Source organism: Dunckerocampus dactyliophorus, chromosome 7 (genome assembly GCF_027744805.1).
Source record: "Dunckerocampus dactyliophorus isolate RoL2022-P2 chromosome 7, RoL_Ddac_1.1, whole genome shotgun sequence".
Lineage (NCBI taxonomy): Eukaryota > Metazoa > Chordata > Actinopteri > Syngnathiformes > Syngnathidae > Dunckerocampus > Dunckerocampus dactyliophorus.
In genome coordinates this window covers 592601-616968 of record NC_072825.1, presented here as the reverse complement: position 1 = coordinate 616968, position 24368 = coordinate 592601, and the positions used below count along the sequence as shown (strand labels likewise).

General features: G+C 41.6%; 1 protein-coding gene across 2 annotated transcripts in view; it reads left to right on the top strand.

Annotated features, from left to right (window-relative positions):
* Positions 1-140: 140 nt before the first annotated feature.
* The window catches only part of ago1 (argonaute RISC component 1), a 38197-nt gene continuing 13969 nt past the window's right edge, over positions 141-24368 (top strand). The window contains exons 1-14 of one of the 2 annotated variants that reach the window (XM_054780975.1): positions 141-636; positions 14141-14327; positions 15469-15589; positions 17200-17381; positions 19642-19778; positions 19850-19984; positions 21135-21222; positions 21642-21789; positions 21862-21981; positions 22081-22203; positions 22284-22417; positions 23294-23478; positions 23551-23710; positions 23790-23880. In XM_054780975.1, the coding sequence (XP_054636950.1) occupies positions 612-636; positions 14141-14327; positions 15469-15589; positions 17200-17381; positions 19642-19778; positions 19850-19984; positions 21135-21222; positions 21642-21789; positions 21862-21981; positions 22081-22203; positions 22284-22417; positions 23294-23478; positions 23551-23710; positions 23790-23880 (1836 nt within the window). In that variant the 5' untranslated portion in view covers positions 141-611. The remainder of the gene's footprint in view (positions 637-14140; positions 14328-15468; positions 15590-17199; positions 17382-19641; positions 19779-19849; positions 19985-21134; positions 21223-21641; positions 21790-21861; positions 21982-22080; positions 22204-22283; positions 22418-23293; positions 23479-23550; positions 23711-23789; positions 23881-24368) is intronic. The other variant, XM_054780974.1, reaches the window with a different exon arrangement.

Sequence of the window (24368 nt, the reverse complement as noted above, 5' to 3'; positions counted from 1 at the left end):
ATCGCTGGTATTTTCTTTTTCTTTCTTATTTTAAATTAACCTTTTTGTTTCGATACTACATTAACATTGAATCCTACACGAGCATGCCTATGGTGTAGTTCTACCTTCAGCCACTAGGGTACGTTAGTAAGTTCTCCAACAGTTTTCGTTCACTTTTGATGGCAGAGAAGAAGTTTGAGATTTTTGGTGGGGGGGTGAGGGGCAGGCTGGCCTTTTTTTGTTCCGCTGGAGAGTCCTTCCTCATCGGTGAGGAGAGCCGGAACACACCACTCTAGAGACTTCCAGTGTCGCGGACTGTCGGCTATATCCGCGGGGTCGATCAGGGACGCCTTCCCAGCGAGAGAAAGCGAGGCGGCACACGACAGCATCGCTCTCGGATCAGCGGGCAGACAAGGCAGCTATCGCCCCTTTTAGCCTCCCTTGGTCTGGGGGAGCGCTCTGGTCTGGGGGCGTGGAGGTCCAACGACGAGACCGAAGGGTAGAAGACAAACACGCCGATAGGACAGAGGAGGGTACTGGAAGTCTGCGACGCCTCCAGCCTGAAGGGGCCGGCGCTTTGGCCACAGCACCCTGGGTTGGCTAGCTTGTACCCGCGCGGCTAAGTGAATGGGATGGAGCCGGGACCGTCTGGTGCTGGTATGTTTATTATTCGTATGTTTTATTTTTTAACAATATTATTGTGGCTGCCAAACTGGGTAGCGTTTCCCGGCTTCGGCGTCTCCGTGGAGGCTGGGGAGAGTAGAGACTTTGGGGGCGGCGGCGGCAGCGGGTGGGGAAGCAACACTTTAGTACCGTAGCGCACCCAGATTTATAGCCGCAGTCAAGCCTTCGAAGAGGGCTTGAGTGTCCACGGAGGTCGTGGGAATCTCGGCGTGCTGAAGCCCGCCTTCCGCAGCCTGCACCCCCCCCACCCCCCACTGACAGCCAGCGGTTCTCCGTGAGCATCACCGTCTTTATTTTGCATGCATACATTACAAAATCAAACAATCATTTCTGTTAAAGTTGAATTTGTCGACTTTTACATTTTTACATGGGGGCGGGGGGAGTGCAGTGCAGCGCAGCGCAGCGCAATTCTGATATAAGAAGTGCACATTCGACAGTTTGGATACCAACAGTCACATTTAAATTGGCTTACCATTATGCTTATTTTTGAATGAGGGAGGAGGGCAGATGTCCCCCACCGCAAGCACCCCCCCCAAACATCTGAAAAGTCTGCTTTTGTGTGTGAAGTGTGATGGTTGAATGAGCTATTTTTCCACCACTGAGTCTTGTTTAGATTGTGGTCAACTGCCAATTATTTAGAGAGGCACCAATGAGTTTTGACGGTTCCCCCCCATACAAAAGAATTGTAGCGTAATTGTCGACACTGAGCAGCAAAGAGTGTACATTTCACTATTATATGATTGGAATTGCACTCTGCATTTACTGCAGGTGTTTAACCAAGTGTCCCAACTGGCAATAGAAAGCCTTGTGCTGCTTTGTTTTCATTTGGGAGCAAGATGAAGTCATGGAAATAGATTTAGTCTGTTCCAGAGTCAAGCTACGGCCTCAGGACGCCTGATACACTTTTCTCAGACAGGCATGAACATTTTCTCACATTTCTCTCTTGTTTAAACACTGTCAAAAAAAGTTCAAGTTTTACTAGAATTTTAATGATCAACCTACTACTTTGGACACAAGAAGTTATAACACAGCAGTTATGCACAAACAGATCAGCATGGCTAACCCTTGTCACTTCTGCCTTCCCCATAGATAAGGCCCCCCTTTTCCATAGCTGTCTCAGGCAATGCCTGTTACAACGGAGTATCAAAATAATGAGATTTTGACAAACCGTAAATTTACGAGAATAAAGTCATAAATTTACTAGAAATAACTCGTAACTTTATGTCACAGGCACTGCCTGACACAGCTATGAAAAGGGGGGCCTTATGTGACCTTTGGCCTTGGTCAAAGGTAATATTATGGTTGTTTTTCTAATAAATTTGGGACTTTATTCTCGTAATTGTATGACTTTTTATCGTAAATGTACGACTTAAAAAAAAATTTTTAAAAATGACTTTATTCTTGTTAATGTACTGTATGCCTTTTTGTCGTAAATGTATCACTTTTTTCTCAGAAATGTACATTTTCTCAGAAATGTACGACTTATTCTCATAAATTTACAACATTTTTCTCATAAATGTACGGTTTTATTCTCAATGTATGACTTTTTTATCGTAAATGTACGACTTTTTTGCCGTAAATGTACAACTTTATTTTCATAAGTGTGCTACATTTTTCTTGTAAATGTATGACAACTTTATCGTAAATGTAAGACTTTTTGTCATAAATGTATGCCTTTTTTTCTCGGAAATTTACATTTTTCTCGTAAATGTACGACTTATTCTGAAATTGACAAAATTTTTCTCATAAATGTAAGATTTTATTCTCATGAATGTATAACTTATTTATCGTAAATGTACGACATTATTCTCGTAAGTGTGCGGCTTTTTTCTGGTAAATGTATAACTTTCTAGTAAACGTATGACTTTTTTTTCTTGTAAATTTACGACTTTTTTTGTCCTAAATGTAATTTTTTTTCATAAATGTATGACTTTTTTCTCGTAAATGTACGGCTTTATTCTCGTACATTTCTGACTTTTTTCTTGTAAATATACGTCTTTTTTTCTCGTAAATGTACGACTTTATTCTCGTAAATTTACGTCTTTATTCTCATAAATGTATTACTTTTTTCTTGTACAATTACGACTTTCTAGTTGTGAATTTATGACTTTATTCCTGTAAATTTCCAACTTTTATTTTTGTAATCTCCGATTTTTTTCCCAATGTGGCCCTAATCCTCCTTCGTATCAGAGTCACACTGCTAGCGATGGAACATTTATGTAAATTTGTCAAGCCCAATGCATTGTGTACTGCACAGCAAGGCACGGAGGAGATTGATTGACAATGGTCTACAGTTACTTAGCCAATCAGGACGCAGAACACAATGCACGTTCATACGCTGTTTAAAAAAAAAAAAGCCCCCAAAAATTCTGCAGAAGGTGAACGGCGATGTAGCGAGGGAACACTGTTTTTACATACAGTTGAACATGCAAGTGTAAAAATAAGTGACCCCCTGTTAATAGTAAGACCTGAAAGCAATAAAACTCTTCACTTTGAATGAGGTCTGTCATCATTTAACGTGAGTTGTCACACAAGGCACAAAGAGCTCAAGAAAAAGCATCTGCAGACCTGATGCATTTGCGCCAACGTTTCCTGGAGCCAAACCGTGGTCACGCCTGACGGCAGCAAATCCGGTGGGGCTTCAGCTCAGCGAGCGTCAAAACAGTTCAACTTCGCAAGTGTTTTGCTTTTTCTTTGGCTCTGTTACGATGCCACCGCAGACGGGTACCCCGATACTAACGAGAAACGTCTGATGATAACCATGAAAGCAAAACTGGAAATTGACATTTCGGATGTGAAAAGGTGAGACAGTGATAAAACTCATACTGTGTTGGCATCTCGACAGGGCACCTTTCTCTTCCCTCTAAATTAAGGGTGTCCAAAGTGTGCCACGCGACACATTCAAAAAATAGAATTTAACAAGGAACCAAAACAACAACAAAAAAAACAATAGGAAAACTCAGCAGTCATCTTACAAAAATAAAGTCAAAATATTAAGAGAAAAATTTTTAATCTAGCAAGTTTTAATTTTATGATGGAAAAAATATTTTTTTGAATTTTAGTAGCAAAGTTGAAATATTAAATAAAGTTTTTTTTAAAGTCATAATATTATGAGAAACAAACAAAACTACAAATAAAGTTGGCATTTTTGGAAAATTAAGTTGTGGTAAAAAGTTATACAAATATAGCAATAAAGTAAAAATATGGGAATAAAGTTAGAATTCCAAAAGAAAATTTCTTAGAAGAAAGTTTCAATAGTTGAAAAATGTAAAAAAAAAAAAAAAAAAAAAACCCGAAAAACCCAACATCAGCAGGAAGGAAAAAGCAGCTGTCATTTTACGACATTAAAGTGAAAATAGTAGCTGCAATAATAAAGATGCAGTCTAACAAGCAAAGTCGCAATTTTATGAGAATAAGCTTGTACTATGACAATAGGAAGAAAATAATCATTTTAGTAGTATAGAGTTAAAATATTAAGAAAAAAATATTTTAAAAGTCGTAATATCATGAGAAAAACCAAAACAAAGAACAAAATTGTCATTTTTGGAAAATTAGGTTGTGGAAAAAGCTATCTCAGAATAAAGTCACAATATTGTGGGGATAAAGTCACAATATAATGGGGATAAAGTCACAATATTATGGGGATAAAATCACAATATAATGGGGATAAAGTCACAATATTATGGGGATAAAGTCACAATATAATGGGGATAAAGTCACAATATTATGGGGATAAAATCACAATAAATGGGGATTAAAAAAATAAATATGAGAAGAAAATGTATAAAAAGAAAGAAAACATCAGGAATCGGAAAACACAGCTGTAATTTTACGAGAATAAATTCAAAATATTAAGAGAATAGAGTTGCATTCTAATGAGAAAAAAAATTATGAGGCTAAATTTGTAATATGATAAAGAAACAATGTAATTTTAGTAGCATAGAGTTCAAATATTAAGGAAAATAATATTTTTTAATATAATACAGTATTAGGAAAAAGCGAAAGAACGAATAAAGGTGTGAAAAATAGGTTGCGGAAAAAGCTCTAAGAATAAATTCATAATATAGTCATAATATTAATTAATATTAAGAAGAAAGTGTAATGTGTGGAACATTTAAAAAAAATGTTGGAAGTCAAAATATTAAGGGAAAAAGCCTTGTAATCTAATGAGAAAAAAGTCATAATTTAGTAGACTAAAAATATAATAAAATAATATGAAGAAAAATAATGTGATTTTAGTAGCACAGCGTTAAAATATTAAGGAAAAAATGCTATTTTTTATTGAAGTCATAATATGAGAAAAAACAAAACAACGAATATAATTGTCATTTTTGGAAAACTGGGTTAGGCAAATAGTATATAATAATATGGCAATGCAGTCAAATTATTATGACAATAAAGTGAGAATTATTATTTAGGAAGAAGAAAATATTTGGAAAAAAATGGGAAAATTGGAGCAAAAGAGTGAAGTTGATACAAGGAGTGCCGCAAGATTAAAACGTGACGTGATTAGGCACTAGGCCCGGCACGTTAGCAAATAATTGAAAGAATCACACAATAAATAAAAAATGAAGTTGATAATATATTGCCATGTGCATGCACGTCAATGTGGCAAAGTTGCATCCTTTCATTTTTCACTATGTGGCCCTTGCTGGAAGAACGTTTGGACACCCCTGCGCCACATCAAGGCTCCGCCCCACTGCACCGCTTAACGAGTCGGTCTGCCTCCGTCTAAATACTTACGTCAGACGGTGTCATACGGTGGCAAATTCAACATTTTCTGGCCACAGACGGTAGATAGAACAGCATGAAACATGTCGAAATCCATCTTTTAAAGGAAAAGTGCACTTTTTTGGGAATGTTGCCCATCATCCACAATCCTTATGTGAGACATGAACACACGTCTTTCTATTTTCTGTGCCTTTTAAATACAGACCCTTTCCAAAAAATTAGAATGTCATGGAAAAGTTGTTTAATTTCCATAATTCCATTGAAAAAGTTAAACTTTCATAGATTATAGATTCAGGGCCCACAACGATTTCAAGTGTTTATTTGTTTATTTTTACGTAATTTGGGCTTCCAGTTCATAAAACCCACGAAAACAGGAATTCAAAAAATTAGAATACTGTGAAGAAATCAGCCCAAATTTTGCAGGGCATGAATGTTTTAAACTGAGAGCCACACACTAATCATCTACTAAACTCAAATCACCTGCACAGGCTTCCCCAGGTGTCATTAAATTGCTTCAGTTTGGTTCAATTGTCTCAGTTGGGTTCAATATGGGGAAGACTGCAGACATGACAACTGGCCAGAAGACCATCATTGATACCCTCCATAGGATGGGGAAGCCACAAAAGTTTAGAGCTAAGGAGGCTGGTTGTTCACAGAGTGCTGTGTCCAAGCATATCAATGGAAAGTCTAGAGGAAGGGCAAAATGTGGCAGGAGAAGATGCACCAGCAAAAGAGATGACCGTGGGCTTCAGCGGATTATCAAACAGGGAAGATTCAAGAATCTGGCAGAGATCCAGAAAGAGTGGAATGAGGCATTCAGACGCATCCGGGAGATGGGCTACAACTGTCGGGTTCCTCGGGTCAAGCCGTTTCTGAACCTGAACCTGAGCCAACGTAGGAAGCGTCTCCACTGGGCCAAGGAGAAGAAGGACTGGACTGTTGGCCAGTGGTCCAAGGTCCTCTTTTCCGATGAAAGTAAAGTGTGCCTTTCATTTGGGAATCAAGGTCCAAGGGTTTAGAGGAAGACGGGTGAGGAACAGAACCCAAGCTGCCTGAGGTCCAGTGTGAAATATCCACAGTCCGTCATGATTTGGGGTGCAATGTCCGGTGCAGGTGTTGGTAAACTCTGCTTTCTTAAATCCAAGGTCACCGCAACAGTCTACCAGAATGTTTTAGAGGACTTCATGATTCCTTCTGCTGAGGATCTGTATGGAGATGCAGATTTAATCTTCTAGCAGGACCTGGCCCCTGCCCATACCGCCAGAAGCACCAAAACCTGGTTTGATGCCCATGCCATCACAGTGCTTGACTGGCCAGCCTACTCAGCGGACCTAAACCCCATTGAGAATCTATGGGGTATTCTCAGGAGGAAAATGAGGGGCACCAGACCCAACAACAAAGAAGAGCTGACAGCAAGCATCAAGGAAATCTGGGCTTCCATAACTCCCAGGCAATGCCACAGGCTGATTGCTTCAATGCCACGTGGCATCGAGGCAGTGATTAAGGCAAAGGGATTCCCAACCAAGTATTGAAGATTGACATATCGTTTTGAAAGTACCATATTTTGATTGATTTGATGTGATCCTAACTTCTTTCTTTTTTTTCCTGCAAAAACTGAGAAGTAAATGGTGATTTCTTTACAGTATTCTAATTTTTTGAATTCCTGTTTTCGTGGGTTTTATGAGCTGGAAGCCCAATTACGTAAAAATAAACAAATAAACACTTGAAATCATTTAAATTGTGGGCCCTGAATCTATAATCTATGAAAGTTTAACTTTCTGAATGGAATTATGGAAATTAAACAACTTTTCCATGATATTCAAATTTTTTGGAAAGGGTCTGTATATAAGAAGAGATAAAAAGAGACAGCTCATGACTGCACGTATGGGACTTACTTATTCCGCCTATAAAGTCGTCCGAAAAAGTCTCCAAAAAGAGCCAACAAGGCCCCATTTACATATTAACCAAGCTGCAGCGATGTTGTTGTTGTTGTTGTTATTATTATTATTATTCTTAACGTTGTTATGGGGCCGCACGGTGGCCTAGTGGAGCATGTTGGCCACAAAGTCAGGAGATTTGGTGGTTTGCATGTTCTCCCGGTTTCCTCCCACATTCCCAAAAACATGCATGTTAGGTTCATTAGCGACCCTAAATTATCCATAGGTATGAATGTGAGTGTGAATGGTTGTTTGTCTATATGTGCCCTGCCATTGGCTGGACACCAGTCCAGGGTGTACCCCGCCTCTCGTCCGAAGTCAGCTGGGATAGGCTCCAGCACACCACCAGCGACACTAGTGAGGATAAGCGGCATAGAAAACGGATGGATGGATTGAACATTGTTATGCTGATCAAACTACATAACTGGCGCAATGACACTTATGACACATACCACACCAGCTAGCTACTAGCCAGCTAGCGGCTAGCCTCACTAGTGACTCTCCCGTATGCGTGTTAGCATCACGCTCACAACGCCTCACACCACTCCCAAAAGGCAAGGCGACATATTGGAGATGTCGCCACGGCTGCTGTGTTTTTAATTCAGAGTTTGGAAAAGTTAACGCTCGGTGTAGGTGTTGGTTTCTGCAATGTTTCCAAGTGAAATCAATGCACCCGGGAAGGAAGTTCCTGTAACGCTCAGAATGGCCGAAATATGCAAAATACTGTTAAGTATTGCATGTTGTCCTGAATGTACCTGCTACCACATGCTCACAGCATGTCGATGTGCCAGCGACCCGTACACACGAGTAGCCCAACCAACGAGTGCCTTTGTAGATGCGAGTCGTCCGGGGTTGATTCTTTGCCCTTAACTACGAGCCAAAGTTTGGGTACGAGCCGCTAGGGACGGCAGCCCCCAACCATGGCTGAGGAGTCAGCAGTGCTAGCACTAGCGAGCATTGGTACCGCACTAGCTAGTCATCAACACATTAGCAATACACACGCACATCACAGCGATCCAGTCCAACTTATTCAGCGTGTGTTGTGCAAAGCTAAGACAAGAACAACATCACGTTTTAAAGCATGAAATATCCACCACAGAGGCCGTGCACCGAACAAACACACACGCTAGCACTCTAAGGTCATCAAACCTTACCTTTTACGCATTCCCACAGAGTATCAGCATTTGGGAGCAAATATGAGGTGAAAGAAACGTGTAGGAGTCTATCTGTGCAGCCTGGGACAAAGTTAGATGGTGCGTTCAAGGGCCGTTTAAAAAAAGCGGAACAAAACACCTCTCCCTTTAAACATGCAAAACTGGGGGATTTCTAACTGTATATTATTTTTTGAATAAAATAATGGCCCATATTTCCAAAATTGATATCCCTTTTACATAAAATGTAGTTGCGTCACAAATCGTGAGATTTACACCCCTACTTATTATTAGGGGTGCAACGAAACACAGAATTCACAGTTCGGTTCGATGCGTTCGTGCTACGGTTTGATATTTTTTTGATGCATTTTTCAACATTTTTCAACATTTTCAGCGTGGTGTGATTGTTGGAGGCGGGGCTCAGTGGCTCTGTGCTTGAAAATGCAACCTAAGCCAGCGTAGTCGATCGCAGATGCACAGAGCTTTCAGCACAGAGCGCCATCAGAAGTTGATCAAATAAAAATGAAACTGCGTATTGTTGGATACAGGGGTCATGCTTCGGTACGCATGCATATGGAACGGTTCGATGCAGATACACGTATTGTTACACCCCCACTGATTATAGATTCAAATCTTATTTCTAGTTGTGATTAATTAGGAGTTAACTATGGACAAATGCAATCAATTAATCGTCATCAAATATTTTAATAGATTGACAGCTCTAGTTTTGCCATCTTTTACGTAAAATGCTCAAGTTTTCATGACATCACTCTCCAGGCATGACTAATCAACTCACGCTCAATCACACTGTTAGCGTAGCAACTCTGCTACACCATGGCTTTTTAGGAAAGTGTATTTGGATCACTATTACCTTGGAATATGATTATTCTGGACTACTATCACGCTTCCGCTTGCCCAACAGCCATGACAGTCCGTCTACTAAACAGTCAGATTCTGGCCCAGGGACACCAGAGTCGCAATTTTAAACATGCTAGCACTTTTATTGGAGTGTTTTTTTCCCTCCACAGACAGGGAGACAGGCTCTGTTTTTGATTGTTTTTGGTTATGATTGTGATTTTTATTTAAGTGCAATTTTTGTCGAAAGAGACAGAGAGTCCATTTTATTTTCATTGTTTTATTTTGTCGCAGGGTTGCCTAGTGGTTAGCATGTTGGCACACATGTGGGTTTGAATCTCCGCTTGGGCATCTTTGTGTGGAGTTTGCGTGTTCTCCCCGTGTGTGCGTGGGTTTTCTCCCTCCCACATTCCAAACACATGCGTGTTAGCTTCATTGGAGACTCTAAAAACTCTTGGCATTACAATTATAATGTTAAATACTCTTGGGAAATTACATTTTATTGCTTTTGACACGATGTACTCGCATCATCATGTCATATCATTCATGAAAAAAATGGTCTCAAAAAGCGTTGTTGATAATATCGATTCTCGTCAATTATCGTCCAGCAAAATTTGTTATCGTGACAGGCCCACGCATGCACATGGCAATATATTGAGGCCAGCAAAATGGTTGAGTTAATTTTCATTTGTTGTGTGATTAATTCACTTATTTGTTCCCATCCCGGGCCTCGTTGCCACCTTTTAATCTCACAAGATGTTGTGACACCTCTAATTACACAGCCAGTCAAAAGTTTTAGAACAGCCCAATTTTTCCAGTTATTCATTGAAATTCATGTGGTACAAGTCCAATGAGTAACTTGAAATGGTACAAAGGTAAGTGGTGAAGTGCCAGAAGTTTAAAAAAAGAAAAGAAAAAAAAGGTTTGGTTAGCCAAAAGTGAAAAATAAAGTGTATTTCAGAATGATACTGTTTCAGGGACCACAAAATGCTGTTGTGCAGAAATGGAGGTTGATCATGCCTTGGCAGTTGGTGCAACTCATTCTGGAGGACTTACTGCCTCCTTTGTCTGCATAAAAACAGTGTTGGGAACACACTAAGTAACTTTTTGTTCCCCTCTAGCTGTGTACTTACGTGGAATGACAATCATTTAAATCTTATCCACACACACACACACACACACACACACACACACACACAGCATCATGGTCGTCATGGTCATCATTGTCATCATTGTCATCGTGGTCATCATGATCATCATGGTCGTCATTGTCATCATGGTCGTCATGATCATCATGGTCGTCACGGTCGTCATGATCGTCATGATCGTCATGATCATCATGATCATCATGGTCGTCATGGTCATCATTGTCATCATGGTCGTCATGGTGATCATGGTCGTCATGATCATCATGACCGTCATGGTCATCATGATTGTCATGATCATCATGATCGTCATGGTGATTATGATTGTCATGGTGATTATGATCATCATGGTCGTCATGGTCATCATGGTCGTCATGATCATGGTCGTCATGATCATCATGATCGCCATGATGATTATGATCATCATAGTCGTCATGATCATCATAGTCATGATCATCATGATCATCATGATCGTCATGGTCGTCATGGTCATCATGGTCGTCATGGTCATAATGGTCGTCATGGTACATCATGGTCGTCGTGATCATCATGGTCGTCATGATCGTCATGGTCGTCATGGTCATCATGATCATCAAGGTCGTCATGATCATCATGGTCGTCATGATCATCATGGTCGTCATGGTCATCATGATCATCATGGTCGTCATGATCATCATGGTCATCATGATCTTCATGATCATCATGGTCATCATGGTCGTCATGGTCATCATGGTCGTCATGGTCGTCATGATCATCATGATCATCATGGTCGTCATGATCATCATGATCATCATGGTCATCATGATCATCATGGTCGTCATGATCATCATGATCATCATGGTCGTCATGATCATCATGATCATCATGGTCATCATGATCATCATGGTCGTCATGATCATCATGGTCGTCATGGTCGTCATGATCATCATGATCATCATGGTCGTCATGATCATCATGATCATCATGATCGTCATGGTCATCATGGTCGTCATGGTCATAATGGTCGTCATGGTACATCATGGTCGTCGTGATCATCATGGTCGTCGTGATCATCATGGTCGTCATGATCGTCATGGTCATCATGATCATCATGGTCGTCATGATCATCATGGTCGTCATGGTTCATCATGATCATCATGGTCGTCATGATCATCATGGTCGTCATGATCATCATGGTCGTCATGATCATCATGATCATCATGGTCGTCATGATCATCATGATCATCATGGTCATCATGATCGTCATGATCATCATGATCATCATGGTCGTCATGATCATCATGGTCGTCATGATCATCATGGTCGTCATGGTCGTCATGATCATCATGGTCGTCATGATCATCATGGTCATCATGGTCATCATGATCATCATGGTCGTCATGATCATCATGGTCGTCATGGTCGTCATGATCATCATGGTCGTCATGATCATCATGGTCATCATGGTCATCATGATCATCATGGTCGTCATGGTCGTCATGATCATGTCAGTGGTATGTTTTACCTGGAAGAGGAAATGCCTTTGCAGCTATTTAAAAAGGGGCTTTTCCAGCTTTACTCCCTGCAGGATCTAAAAAGGCCAAGGGCTGCCCCCCGCCACCCATGCTAACCTGCCTCCTCCTCTTACTATATCTCCTCCAGCAAGCTCCCCCCCCCCCCCCCCCCCCCCCCCCCCCCCCACACACACACACACACACACACACACAGGTCTCCTGATATCCATGACAATGCTGTGTTGCTGTGGTGTCTCCATGGTGAGGCTGGGAATGCCGAGGGGCGGAGTGTGTGTGTGTGTGTGGGGGGGGGGGGGGTCGAGGGTGGGGAGGGCCTCCCGTGTGTTTGCGTGCACGAGTATGAGGGCACTCCCCTCCGTCACACGGGCCGGTGTTGTTTATGTGCGCCTCAGACGGAGGAGCAGGGCAGCTGGGGTCTTTGTTGTTGGTGGTAGAGAAGGGAGGAGGCGGCTCTCTGGGGACGTGGGGGGTTAGGGCAATGGGGCCCCTCGTAAGCAGGAGTCACTGCTAACACTTGCACCCGGCACCCGGACCCCTGACACCCTGCAGACATGTTGCTGGCCTTCACCACATAATCACTTATGTTCCTCTTTCTCATGCACTCCAAATCATCATTACTCTTCTGCTATGACTTTTATTTATGACGGTGTGTATAGATACAGTATCTATTCATATCTACAGCATCTATATCTAGATATATTGATAAAAGATAGATCTCAGCTTTGTCTTGTCCAGTAGGTGAAAAGCATATTATTACTATCAGCTTGGTCTTTGCTTAATCCCCCCTCCCATTCGTGCTGTTCAAAAAAAAATCCAAATATTTCAACTTTCTTATTAAATAATCTTAATTTTAATTTTTCTTTTCGTAATTATGACTTTATTCCCATAATAATATAACTTTTTTTCCCAACCTCATTTTTCAAAGACTAAACTATTTTGTTTTTTTGTTTCTCATAATATTCTGACTTTAACAAAACCCTTTTTTTCTTTGCTATTTGAGCTCTGTGCAACTAAAATGAGCATTTTTTTTCCTCATAACGTTACAACTTTATTCCCGTAAAATTGCAACTTTTGTTTGGTAGAATCCAAGCTTATTCTCTTCATATTTGGACTTTATTCTTGGAAAGTGACAGCTGGTGACTCCATTTCTGCTTTTTTTGTTTTGTTTTGTTTTAAATTTCCAATTATTTGAACTTTCCTTTCATAACTTTTCTTCTGGTAATACTATGAATTTATTTCCACTTTATTCCCGTAATATTTTCACCTTTTTCCCAATCTGATATTCAAAAAAATGACAACTTGTTTGGTTGAATGGTAATTGGTAAAATTCAAAATATTTCTTTAATATTTCCACTCTGTGCAACTAAAAAGACATAATTTTTTTCTCATAATATTACAAGTTTATTCTTGAAAAAAATTGCAGCTATTTTTCTTGTTAGAATACAACTTTTTCTCTTCATATTTGGGCTTTATTCTTGGGAAAGTATGACTGTTGTCTACATTTACACTGTTTCTTTTTTTCTGTTTTTAAATTTTCGAACAACTTCAACTTTCTTCCCATACATTTTCTTCTGGTAATATTTTGACTTTATTCCCAACCTACTATACCAAAAATGCCAACTTTAGTCATAAAATGAAAGTTATTTTTCCTCATGATATGATGACGCTATTGTTGTGAAAGTACGTCTTTTTCTTGATAGACTTTTTTCTCTTGATACTTTTGACTTTTTTCTTGTAAAATTACTGCTGAGTTTTCCATTTTTCCATTTTTTTTAGATTTCTTGTTCAATGATTATTTCTGGAATGTGCTTTGGGCCAATAAAAAACAGGCGTGTGCTGCAAATGGCCCCCGGGCCGCACTGTGGACACCCTGCTTTCCCATATCAAGCACCTGCATTGAACGTGGACCTGGCGTATGCCGTGTTTCCCACAGGACTGCAATCTATCAGTGGCAGTGGGGTGCGCGTGTAGAGGATGTCATCATCTAATTTGCATAATCAGACGTGATGCATGCGGATGTTTTGTGTTTTGAAAATAAGGGAAGTTTCCCAGAACTGAATAGTCTCTACCTTCCTTCCTCCCTCCACATCCTTCTTGACCGCCTCACCGTCTTCTCACTTCCTTTCCGTCTTCCCACCTGGCAGTGCCCATTGGGGTCTTCCCCCCACCCCTGCAGCAGGTGTTCCACGCCCCCCGTCGGCCAGGAATGGGCACCGTGGGCAAGCCCATCAAGCTGCTGGCCAACTACTTTGAAGTGGAGATCCCCAAGATGGACGTCTACCACTACGAGGTGGACATCAAGCCCGACAAGTGCCCCCGACGAGTCAACAGGTAAGTGGTGGCGGTTGTAAACATCATACAGTAAAAAGCGCCTGTCCCCTCTGCCAGTTTTGCTTTTTTGACAGAGTTTGGTATGAGCGGCCGTGTCACTGATTGACCATGTCAACACTTGCTTTGTGCCGCTTCTAGCAATTCCATTCAGCGGCGGGAATATGAGGTTGGCTCACTTTTCAGCCGCTTTCTTGGTTTTCTCTGCTTTAGAGGGAAAAATGCCCACGCTACACACTTACTTTAATATTTCTTTTTTTTAATTTGTGTTTTTATTTCTGAAATTAACTCATGTATATTTATTTATTTATTTATGAACTTGTATTTTTTAATTATATATGTGTGTATATGTATATTCATATGTAGAGAGGCGTGGGAGCTTGACCTCAGCCACGGGACGGGTGTACATTATGGTACACATCATCAGTAGCGTACCTTTGAACCAGTGGGTGTTTTGTACTCTATCATGAGTAGAGTAGCGAATAAGTCGTACATTTTGCAAAGAAAACAGCATATTTGATGGATTATTGTTGGAATTACGATTTTTGCTGCGGGCGGGGGGAATTGCCATCTAAAATTCCTAAGAAAAAAATGAAATGTAATAAAAATAAATTCAAATAATGTTTAAAAAGCCATTTGAAAATAAAAGTGAAACATAACCAATCAAGGATTTTCCGTTTTTATTTCAAAATAATAAAATCCAAACAATTAAAAAAGCAATTACATTTTCACAGCCAAATAGTTCCCACTAAGATAGTATATTAAAAATACAGTATGGCCGCCTTGAGGACTCCATGAGCACTGAAGTTCAGAGAGTATGTGAGCTTCACGCTCTCTTGACTTGAGGGGTTTTCCAACAAAGGCCGCAAGAAGGTATCCACAGGTCACGCCCTTTGACCTCCCCTTTTCACAGCCCCCTCCCACCCCGTTCGTATTTTATTGAAAGCGTCCTCCCGCCCTCCCTCCCCCACTTGGCTCTTTTTGTCCTCCCGTGAGCATGAGATATGAGTCTACCAGCTGCGCGGTACAAGAATCCATACTCCGCCATCTTGCTGGCACATGAGGGGGTGGGCGGGCGTCGCGTCGCGTCACGGGCGAGCGCATATCCATGCAGTGGTTTTGTGTTGTGTATGACCTCCTGCAGGGAGGTGGTGGAGTACATGGTGCAACACTTCAAGCCCCAGCTCTTTGGTGACCGCAAGCCCGTGTACGACGGCAAGAAGAACATCTACACCGTGCTGGCGCTCCCCATTGGGAGCGAGAAGGTACGGTACACCTTGATCATAAAACACAAATAACATCACCCCCACCTTGGAAAAACACCATATTGCCAGCAGCATCATTCATGACTGTTATTATGATCAGTAAGACCATCATCATCTTTTCATTGGCAACTTGTGGTTTTTCATCATAGCACTGCTTCTTTCTTCCTGCAGATTTCAATGCTAAGCTATGCTTCCCCATCATATGACACATTTATTCTGCCTGCTGCTGTTCTTTTTTTTTAAATAATTTTTCCCCCAAAGTTTTCAACTTTCTTCTTTAAATATTCTTTGTATTCGTATTAGTAGTATTAGTAACTTAATTTTTTTTCAATCTAAAAATGGTTTGTTTTTCATAATATTACTAATTGGAAAAAATAGTGTCTTTTTTCTTTCATATTTGAACACTGAGCTAAAATCACATCATTTTTCCCCAATATTTTGACTTTATTCTCTTCAAATGATGGCCCAATGTTTTCTTGTAATAAGATGACTTTATTGCAATAATATTTCAACTTTTTCCCCAGTCAAATTTTCCAAAAATGGCCAACTTTATTTTGTTTTTCATAATATTATAATAAAAACTTAATTAATATTAAAAATTCTTTAATATGTCAACTTTATGCTACTAAAATGATTCTTGCCCTTATTCTTGTGAAATGGTGCCTTTTCTGACTTTATTCCCATAAGATTTTCACTTTTTCATCAACATTAATATTACCACATGATGTCTTCTTTTGTCTTTAATATTTCAGCACTAAGCTATGCTAATGTGACATCCCATAATATGACACATTTATTGTTGTCAAATTGTGCCTTTTTTTCTTGTTACATCACAACTTCTTTCTCTTAAGATGTTGAGTTTATTCTCTTAAAATTACAGCTTTTTTTTTTTTGCCTACAAATGTTCTTCTCGTAGTATTATGACTTTATTCCCGTAATATTTTAGCTTTTTCTCCAAGCTAATTTTCCCATAAAATTGACAATGTTATTTAGTTTTTCCTAATATTACCACTTTTTAAAAAATCCTGTCTTTTTTTCAACTTTCTTGCTGTAAATTCTCATCAAACTGCAACTTTTTTCTTGTTGGAATGCGATTTTTTTCTCTTAATATTTGGATTTCATTTTCACACAATTACAGCTGTTTTGTACATTTCTGCGTTTTTAACATTTCTTTTTCTGACTATGTCAACTTTCTTCTCGCAGCGTTGTTATGTTATGTTTTTGTTCTCAGAATATTTTCACTTTTTTCCCCAACCTAATTTTCCAAAAATGTCCAACTTTATTTTGCTTGATTCTCATCATATTACAAGTTTTAAAAAGTGTTTTTTCCTCCTCATATCTTGACATTATTCTTGTAAAATGAGGACTTTTTCTTGTTAGATGACAACTTTTTTCTTTTAATGTTTTGGCTTTATTCTTGTACGTGCTCCCAGTATTGTAGAAATGTGCAGTAAAATGAGCAGGATGCACCAAAACCGCTCCTTGGTGTGCCTCAGGCCAACCTGTGGTTGGATATTCCCAACAGCGTAAAAAGGAGGTCTGTAGATTCATGTCATGGAAGTCCTCTTGTTCACCTCTTTCTCACCTCTGTGGAACCCGTGCTAACACAGGTGGATTTTGAGGTGACCATCCCCGGCGAGGGCAAGGACCGGATCTTCAAGGTGTCCATCCGTTGGCTGGCCAAGGTGTCGTGGCGCCTGCTGCAGGAGACTCTGGTCAGCGGGCGGCTGCAGGTCCCCCTGGACTCGGTGCAAGCCCTGGATGTGGCCATGCGACACTTAGCCTCTATGAGGTACACTGCCACAACAAACAAACATACATACATACATACATACATACATACATACATACATATATACATATATATATATATATATATATATGTGTGTGTGTGTGTGTGTATATATATATATATATAAAAAGGGTTGCACCAGGCTTTCACAAATACAGCATATGTATTTCTGGGGAATTTCATTCTTATTTGTGCTTTATTTCACAAATTTACAAAAAATGTCATGTTCATAAGTATTCATACCCTTGTCCTCCTGAAGTACAAGGACAGGTGTTTTTCATGGTTCACTAATTTTGGTGCACCCAAGCTGTGTTGCATTAGTTCCTGCATTGTTATGCAACAAATCCAAGCCACGTTGGTTTCCAGAAAATTCCTGGGGCCTATAAATTGAGGGATTGGTGAAGTCACTGTCAGTTCATAGTCAATGCTAGAATTCCCACCATGGTCAAGCAGAAAGAACTGAGTGAGGACCTAAGGTGTGCATTGTGGATGCACACGAAGATGGTTTGGGTTATAAAGATATATCCAAGCGTTTTCAGGTCCATCCAGCCACAGTGCAGAGCATCATTAAGAGGTTCAAGGTGTTCCACACAGTGCATGCAAGAAAATTGGCACGGGCGGCCACCATCAACCCTCGTATCACCACCAAGGAGATGTTACAGGGCCTCAGTGACAAAGGGGCCAGTATCTCAAGACAGACACTCCAGAGGACATTGAATAGGGCAGGACTCAATGGACGCCGACCATGGAAGACTCCACTGCTCAAACCCAACCACACAAGATTGCGTCTGGACTTCGCAAAATGTCACTTGGATGAAGAAGAGGCATTTTGGTTGTCAATTTTATGGTCAGACGAGATGAAGATGGAGCTCTTCGGACACAGACGTGGCTTACGTTTGGCGAAAGAAGGGTGAAGCTTTCAAACCAAAGAACACAGTGCCAACTGTTAAGCATGGAGGCGGACACATAATGCTGTGGGGCTGCTTCTCAGCGAGTGGGACCGGCATCATGAAGAAGGAACAGTATATCAAGATACTCCAGGAAAACATCAGACAGTCTGCTGCGAAACTTGGTCTCGATCAACATTGGATCTTCCTACAAGATAACGACCCAAAACATACTCCAAAGTCAATGTTTTGGAGTGGCCAAGTCAAAGCCCAGACCTCAACCCCATCGAAAATCTCCAGAGGGAACAGAAAGTGAAGGTCATGGCAAGAAAACCCACCAATTTGAAGGACCTGGAGAGAATTTCGAAGGAGCAGTGGGCCACAATTGCTGTGGAAACATGCCAGAACCTAGTAGTTAACTACAGGCGACGTCTCCAATCTGTAATTGCAAATAAAGGCTTTGCCATTGATTATTAAGTCATGTAAGTCATGTTATAGCAGGGGTATGAATATGACATTTTTTGTAAATTTGGGAAATAAAGAACAAATAAGAATGAAAATAGATATGCTGTATTTGTGGAAGCCTGGTGCAACCCTTTCATGTCATTTTTTGTAGAATAAATGCAATCTGAAAAGAAATATACAAGAAATACCAAAAAAATGCCAGGGCTATGAATACTTATGAGCACAACTATATATTACTTTTTTGAATGTTTCTAAAATGATGTGAAATACCATCTTTTTTCTGTAATATTTCAAGTTTATGCTTCTAAAAATGTTTTTCTAATAATATTGTGATTTAATTCTCCTAAAATGATGACTTTTTTTGCTCCGTAAAAGTGCACTTTTTTTCCTGTAATATTCCGACTTTATTCTGGTAATATTTCAACTTTGTTTCTTGTAAAATTTCTGCTGTTTTTTTCCCCATTTTTGCTGTTTTTTTCTTGTTTTCGTAATTTCGTTTGGATTTTTGAAACAAATGTTCTAATTGTATTTTTTAGAAGGGGCTGGGGGGCCATATATTAAATATTGTGTCATATTTCAACATTTGGGATTGACCTCATTTTGCCTCGTAGCGTTCCGTTCTTCTCATGAAAAACATTTTAGCTTTTTTTCACGAGACGGCAACTCGTTTCCCTTCGTATTTTGACTTTATTTTAAAAAACGACTGCAGATTTGTACATTTTTGTTGATTTTTTTTTTTAGAAATGATATTTGTAGAGTGTGCTGTGGGCCAGTAAAAAAAACGCTGCCGGCTGTGAATGGCCCCCAGGCCACACTTTGGGCACCCCTGGTTTAGTGTATTACGTTATCTGACTGGATCTCTTTCATGTCATCCCCTCGCTCACTTTTTCGTCATTTTGCCAACAAAGGTACACACCAGTGGGCCGCTCCTTTTTCTCCCCACCCGAGGGGTACTACCACCCTCTGGGCGGGGGTAGGGAGGTGTGGTTCGGCTTCCACCAGTCTGTGCGGCCCGCCATGTGGAAGATGATGCTGAATATAGATGGTGAGTCATGCTGAGCGCTGGGTTAGCTTACCGGCGTCGCAGGCCTCACGTTGCTCTCTGTCTCCCTCTAGTGTCCGCCACGGCCTTCTACAAAGCCCAGCCTGTGATTGAGTTCATGTGCGAGGTTTTGGACATCCGCAATATCGACGAGCAGCCTAAAACGCTCACCGACTCGCAAAGGGTCCGCTTCACCAAGGAGATAAAAGGTGGGGATGCTTTGACTTCAGCGGGGGGGTGTCCAAAGTGTGGACAACCACTGCGTGAAGACCAACACTTTCAGCAGCATCACGTTGTTCATGCTATGAATGTTGACAATACGAGTCATGAATCCAGTTGGATCCAACTGACATGCAATTACACGAAAATAAATGACATTCAATTGAATTCTAAGAAAAAGAAAAAGACATGAACTTTCACCAGCATAAAGTTGTTGGGCTGTGAGAAAAGAAAGTTAATTGTCACAATCATTTCCGCAGTTATTTTCACAATATTGGTAAGAAATGAAATGTAATTACAATTTAATTACATTTAAATACATTTTTTTAAAATTTCAATTTTAAATTACATTTTGTAATGAATTATAATAATTAATAACAATGAATAAATTAATTAAAATACATTCAATTAATTAATGAATTTAATAAAAATTCCATTCAATTGAATGAAATGAAACATGAAAAGTAATAAAAGCAAGAAGAAAAATGGAAAATAGAGCAGTCATTTTCAAGAGTCCTAACATGAATACAAAAACGTTCACACCACAAACGTAGCGTTGTAGCACTACGAGAAGGAGAACATTCATTTTCACAATCATTTCCGCAACCATTTTGACAATATTTGTAACAAAACAACTTTTGGAAAATGAGGTTGGGGGAAAAAGTTGCAACATTATGAGAATAAAGTGAAAATATTGCGACAATGGAGTCGCGGTCTTACCAGCGAAAATGACAAAATAGTGTAAATAGTTGTGAAAATAAAAACAAAACAGCAAAAAAGGAAAAAAGAGCAGTGGAGGAAAAAGTCAGCTACAGCGGTGCCTTGGTTAACGTCATGAAGGTCCGACTCAAACCAAGACGGACTTTAACCAAAGCAAATGTTCCCATAGGAAATAATGCAAATCCAATTCATCCGTTCCAGACAGCCAAAAAATGTTAACACTAAACACATTTTATAGACAATAATTGTACTTTTACATGCAGAAATTATGCAAAAATAATGACAAAGGTGTGGCCAAGTGAACATTTAACATTTTAGAGCTGGAATTATAATACCGGCAACTTTTTTGGAAAGGTTTGGACACCCCTGCTTTAGCGCGTTCATGCTAATGCCGCCTACTTGTCTTTTGGGCCTGAGCAGGCCTCAAGGTGGAGGTGACCCACTGTGGCCAAATGAAGAGGAAGTACCGCGTGTGCAACGTCACCCGACGTCCCGCCAGCCACCAGACGTAAGTACGATGGCGATGAAGTCCGTGATGGAACACGGGAGGTCGTCACTGTGGCCCATCTCATCTCTTTGTTTGTCATCCGGGAAAAGGAAGCAAATGTTTGGTACGCAGACACAAGCCGAGGAGGAACAATGCCAGATGTGGATCACATTCTGCCTGTTTTAAAAGAGTCACTTACAGATAACGCTATCGGGGAAGCTCGTTAAGCAGCATTGGCAGATCTTATGTGGAATGTTTTACCCCTCTGTCATGGTAACCGAATATTCCACACCCGTCTCAGCACGATGCCCAACAATAAACATGTTGTTCAATTAGTACCCCAAACCCTCAGCAGGAGCGTTTTTGTAAAAAGCATAATTTTCAATACAACTCTTGCATTGGATGTCATTCAATAGCACGCGTGCTACTTTTTCTACCAGGTTTCCTCTCCAGCTTGAAAGCGGGCAGACAGTAGAATGTACAGTGGCCCAGTACTTCAAGCAGAAGTACAACCTGCAGCTAAAATACCCCCACCTGCCCTGTCTTCAGGTGGGGCAGGAGCAGAAGCACACATATCTGCCCCTAGAGGTGAGGACGGGTACTGCGTAGCGGTCACGACCACACAAGCGCTGGTGGTGACTCCCCTCCCAAATGTTGCAGGTGTGTAACATCGTAGCGGGCCAACGATGCATCAAGAAACTGACGGATAATCAGACGTCCACCATGATCAAAGCTACGGCTCGCTCAGCGCCCGACAGGCAAGAGGAGATCAGCAGGCTGGTGAGTCCTCAGCGCTCGTGATGCTTCTAAACACCTTGTGATGCTTCTAAACACGCGTTTGTACGCTCATCGTGCAACGCATGGCCCATCCCCGCCCAGATGAAGAACGCCAACTTCAACCTAGACCCGTACATCCAGGAGTTTGGCATCAAGGTGAAGGACGACATGGCTGAGGTGACGGGCAGAGTGCTTCCGGCCCCCATCTTGCAGTACGGCGGACGGGTAAACGCCGCTGGATTTCTTCTTTTCGTCCTCCGCTGGCAGCAGTAAATGCAAATGTGTTTGGTGCTTGTGTGTCGTAGAACCGTGCCATAGCCACGCCCAACCAGGGAGTGTGGGACATGAGGGGGAAACAGTTCTACAACGGCATTGAGATCAAGGTGTGGGCCATCGCCTGCTTTGCCCCCCAGAAGCAATGCAGGGAGGAGGTGCTCAAGTAAGTCCCGCTAGACTCCGTCTTACGACGTTCACAACCTTCCTTCCAAGCTGACCTGCGACTCAAACATCTGCTTCTCCCTGGAAACTATGCCGACATATACTACACGCTACATTCTACACGCTACATGCTACACGGCCACATGCTACATGCTTACATGCTAACATGCTACACAGCCACATGCTACACCCTACATGCTGCACTCTACATGCTACATGCTTATATGCTAACACACTACACGCCTACATGCTACACGGCCACATGCTACACCCTACACGCTACACGTGAACATGCTACACGCGAACATGCTACACCACATGTGTGAAACTGGTGCCCTGGAGGGCCGAGACGCTGCAGGTTTTCTCTCCAAGCAGTTTCTTCAGCAGGTGATTTAATTGATGAGCTCCTTCCCTCAAACTGAAGGTGTTGATCATTAAAATCACCTGCTTTAGTGACTGGCTGGAAAGAAAACCTGCAGTGTCTCGGCCCTCCATGGCACCAGTTTGACACCCCTGTGCTACACCCTACATGCTACATGCTACACTCTAACAAGCTACACGCAACACGCTAAATGCAACATGCTACGGGGGGGCAGCACTTTGAACACCCATGTGCTACAGTATGCAGTCTTACACACAGCACTGCAATGTATGAGTGGTGGTGGGGTGTGGGGGGAAGTGTCCATGATGCATGTGATTGTAAGGGACGCTGATCATCATGGAGGGGGTTTAAAGTCACAAATAAGACTGAGCTGCCTGTGATTTCCTTGAGATGGGGAGGGCCCGTAGCAAGAAAGCTATGAATAGTGCTCATGGTGTCACTGGGGGTGAAGGTGTGTTTTTCTTCATGTGGGCAACAGTTGTCTGGTCTTGCCAGGAACTTCACAGACCAGCTCCGTAAGATCTCCAAGGACGCCGGCATGCCCATCCAGGGCCAGCCGTGCTTCTGCAAGTACGCCCAGGGAGCCGACAGCGTGGAGCCCATGTTCAGACACCTGAAGAACACCTACTCAGGGCTGCAGCTCATCATCGTCATCTTGCCTGGGAAAACCCCCGTCTACGGTGAGAGATGTCCTGGCCAGGTGCCGAGGTGACGCGTGGCTGACGGCTGTGTCTTCACGCTCTTCCGTGCAGCCGAGGTGAAGCGTGTGGGCGACACGCTGCTGGGCATGGCCACGCAGTGCGTCCAGGTGAAGAACGTGGTGAAGACGTCTCCTCAGACCCTCTCCAACCTCTGCCTCAAGATCAACGTGAAGCTGGGAGGCATCAACAACATCCTGGTTCCTCACCAGCGGTACGCTCCTTGGACCCGAGCGCTGCGAGGTCGCCACAGAGGGTCGTGTCCCGCCTAACTTCTCCCGTCACTCCTTCAGGTCAGCCGTGTTCCAGCAGCCCGTTATCTTCCTGGGAGCGGATGTCACGCACCCACCTGCTGGAGATGGCAAGAAGCCTTCCATCACTGCTGTAAGTCCCACGTGGAACACGCATCACATGTACGGGTATGCTACAGGCGAGCACGGGGGTGTCCACACGCTTTCCCCCAGGCAGGAAACACAAAAGGATGCGGCGTTGCCACCTTCATATTCTGTCGTAACCGTTTCACCTCAGCTTTGTCGCTGATGATTCATGCCGGCTTCACTCTTCTTCTTTTTCCGAATATTTGGACAAATATTTCAGCTTTCTTCTTAAATCATTTTCCAAAAATGACAACTTTATTTAGTTTGGTTTGTCATATTATTACAACTTTAAAAAAACATATTTGATCCTAAATGCCCCGCCGTAATATTGCTTGTAAAATGGCCGCCTATTTTCTCATCTCACGGCTTTGTTCTCGTACCAAGTATTTTTCCTTTCAATTCTCCAACTATTTCAACTAAATTTTCTCCTTGTAGTATTCCGACTTTATTCCCATCATCTTGTGAATAGAACCCCCCCCATGACGCCCTGACTTG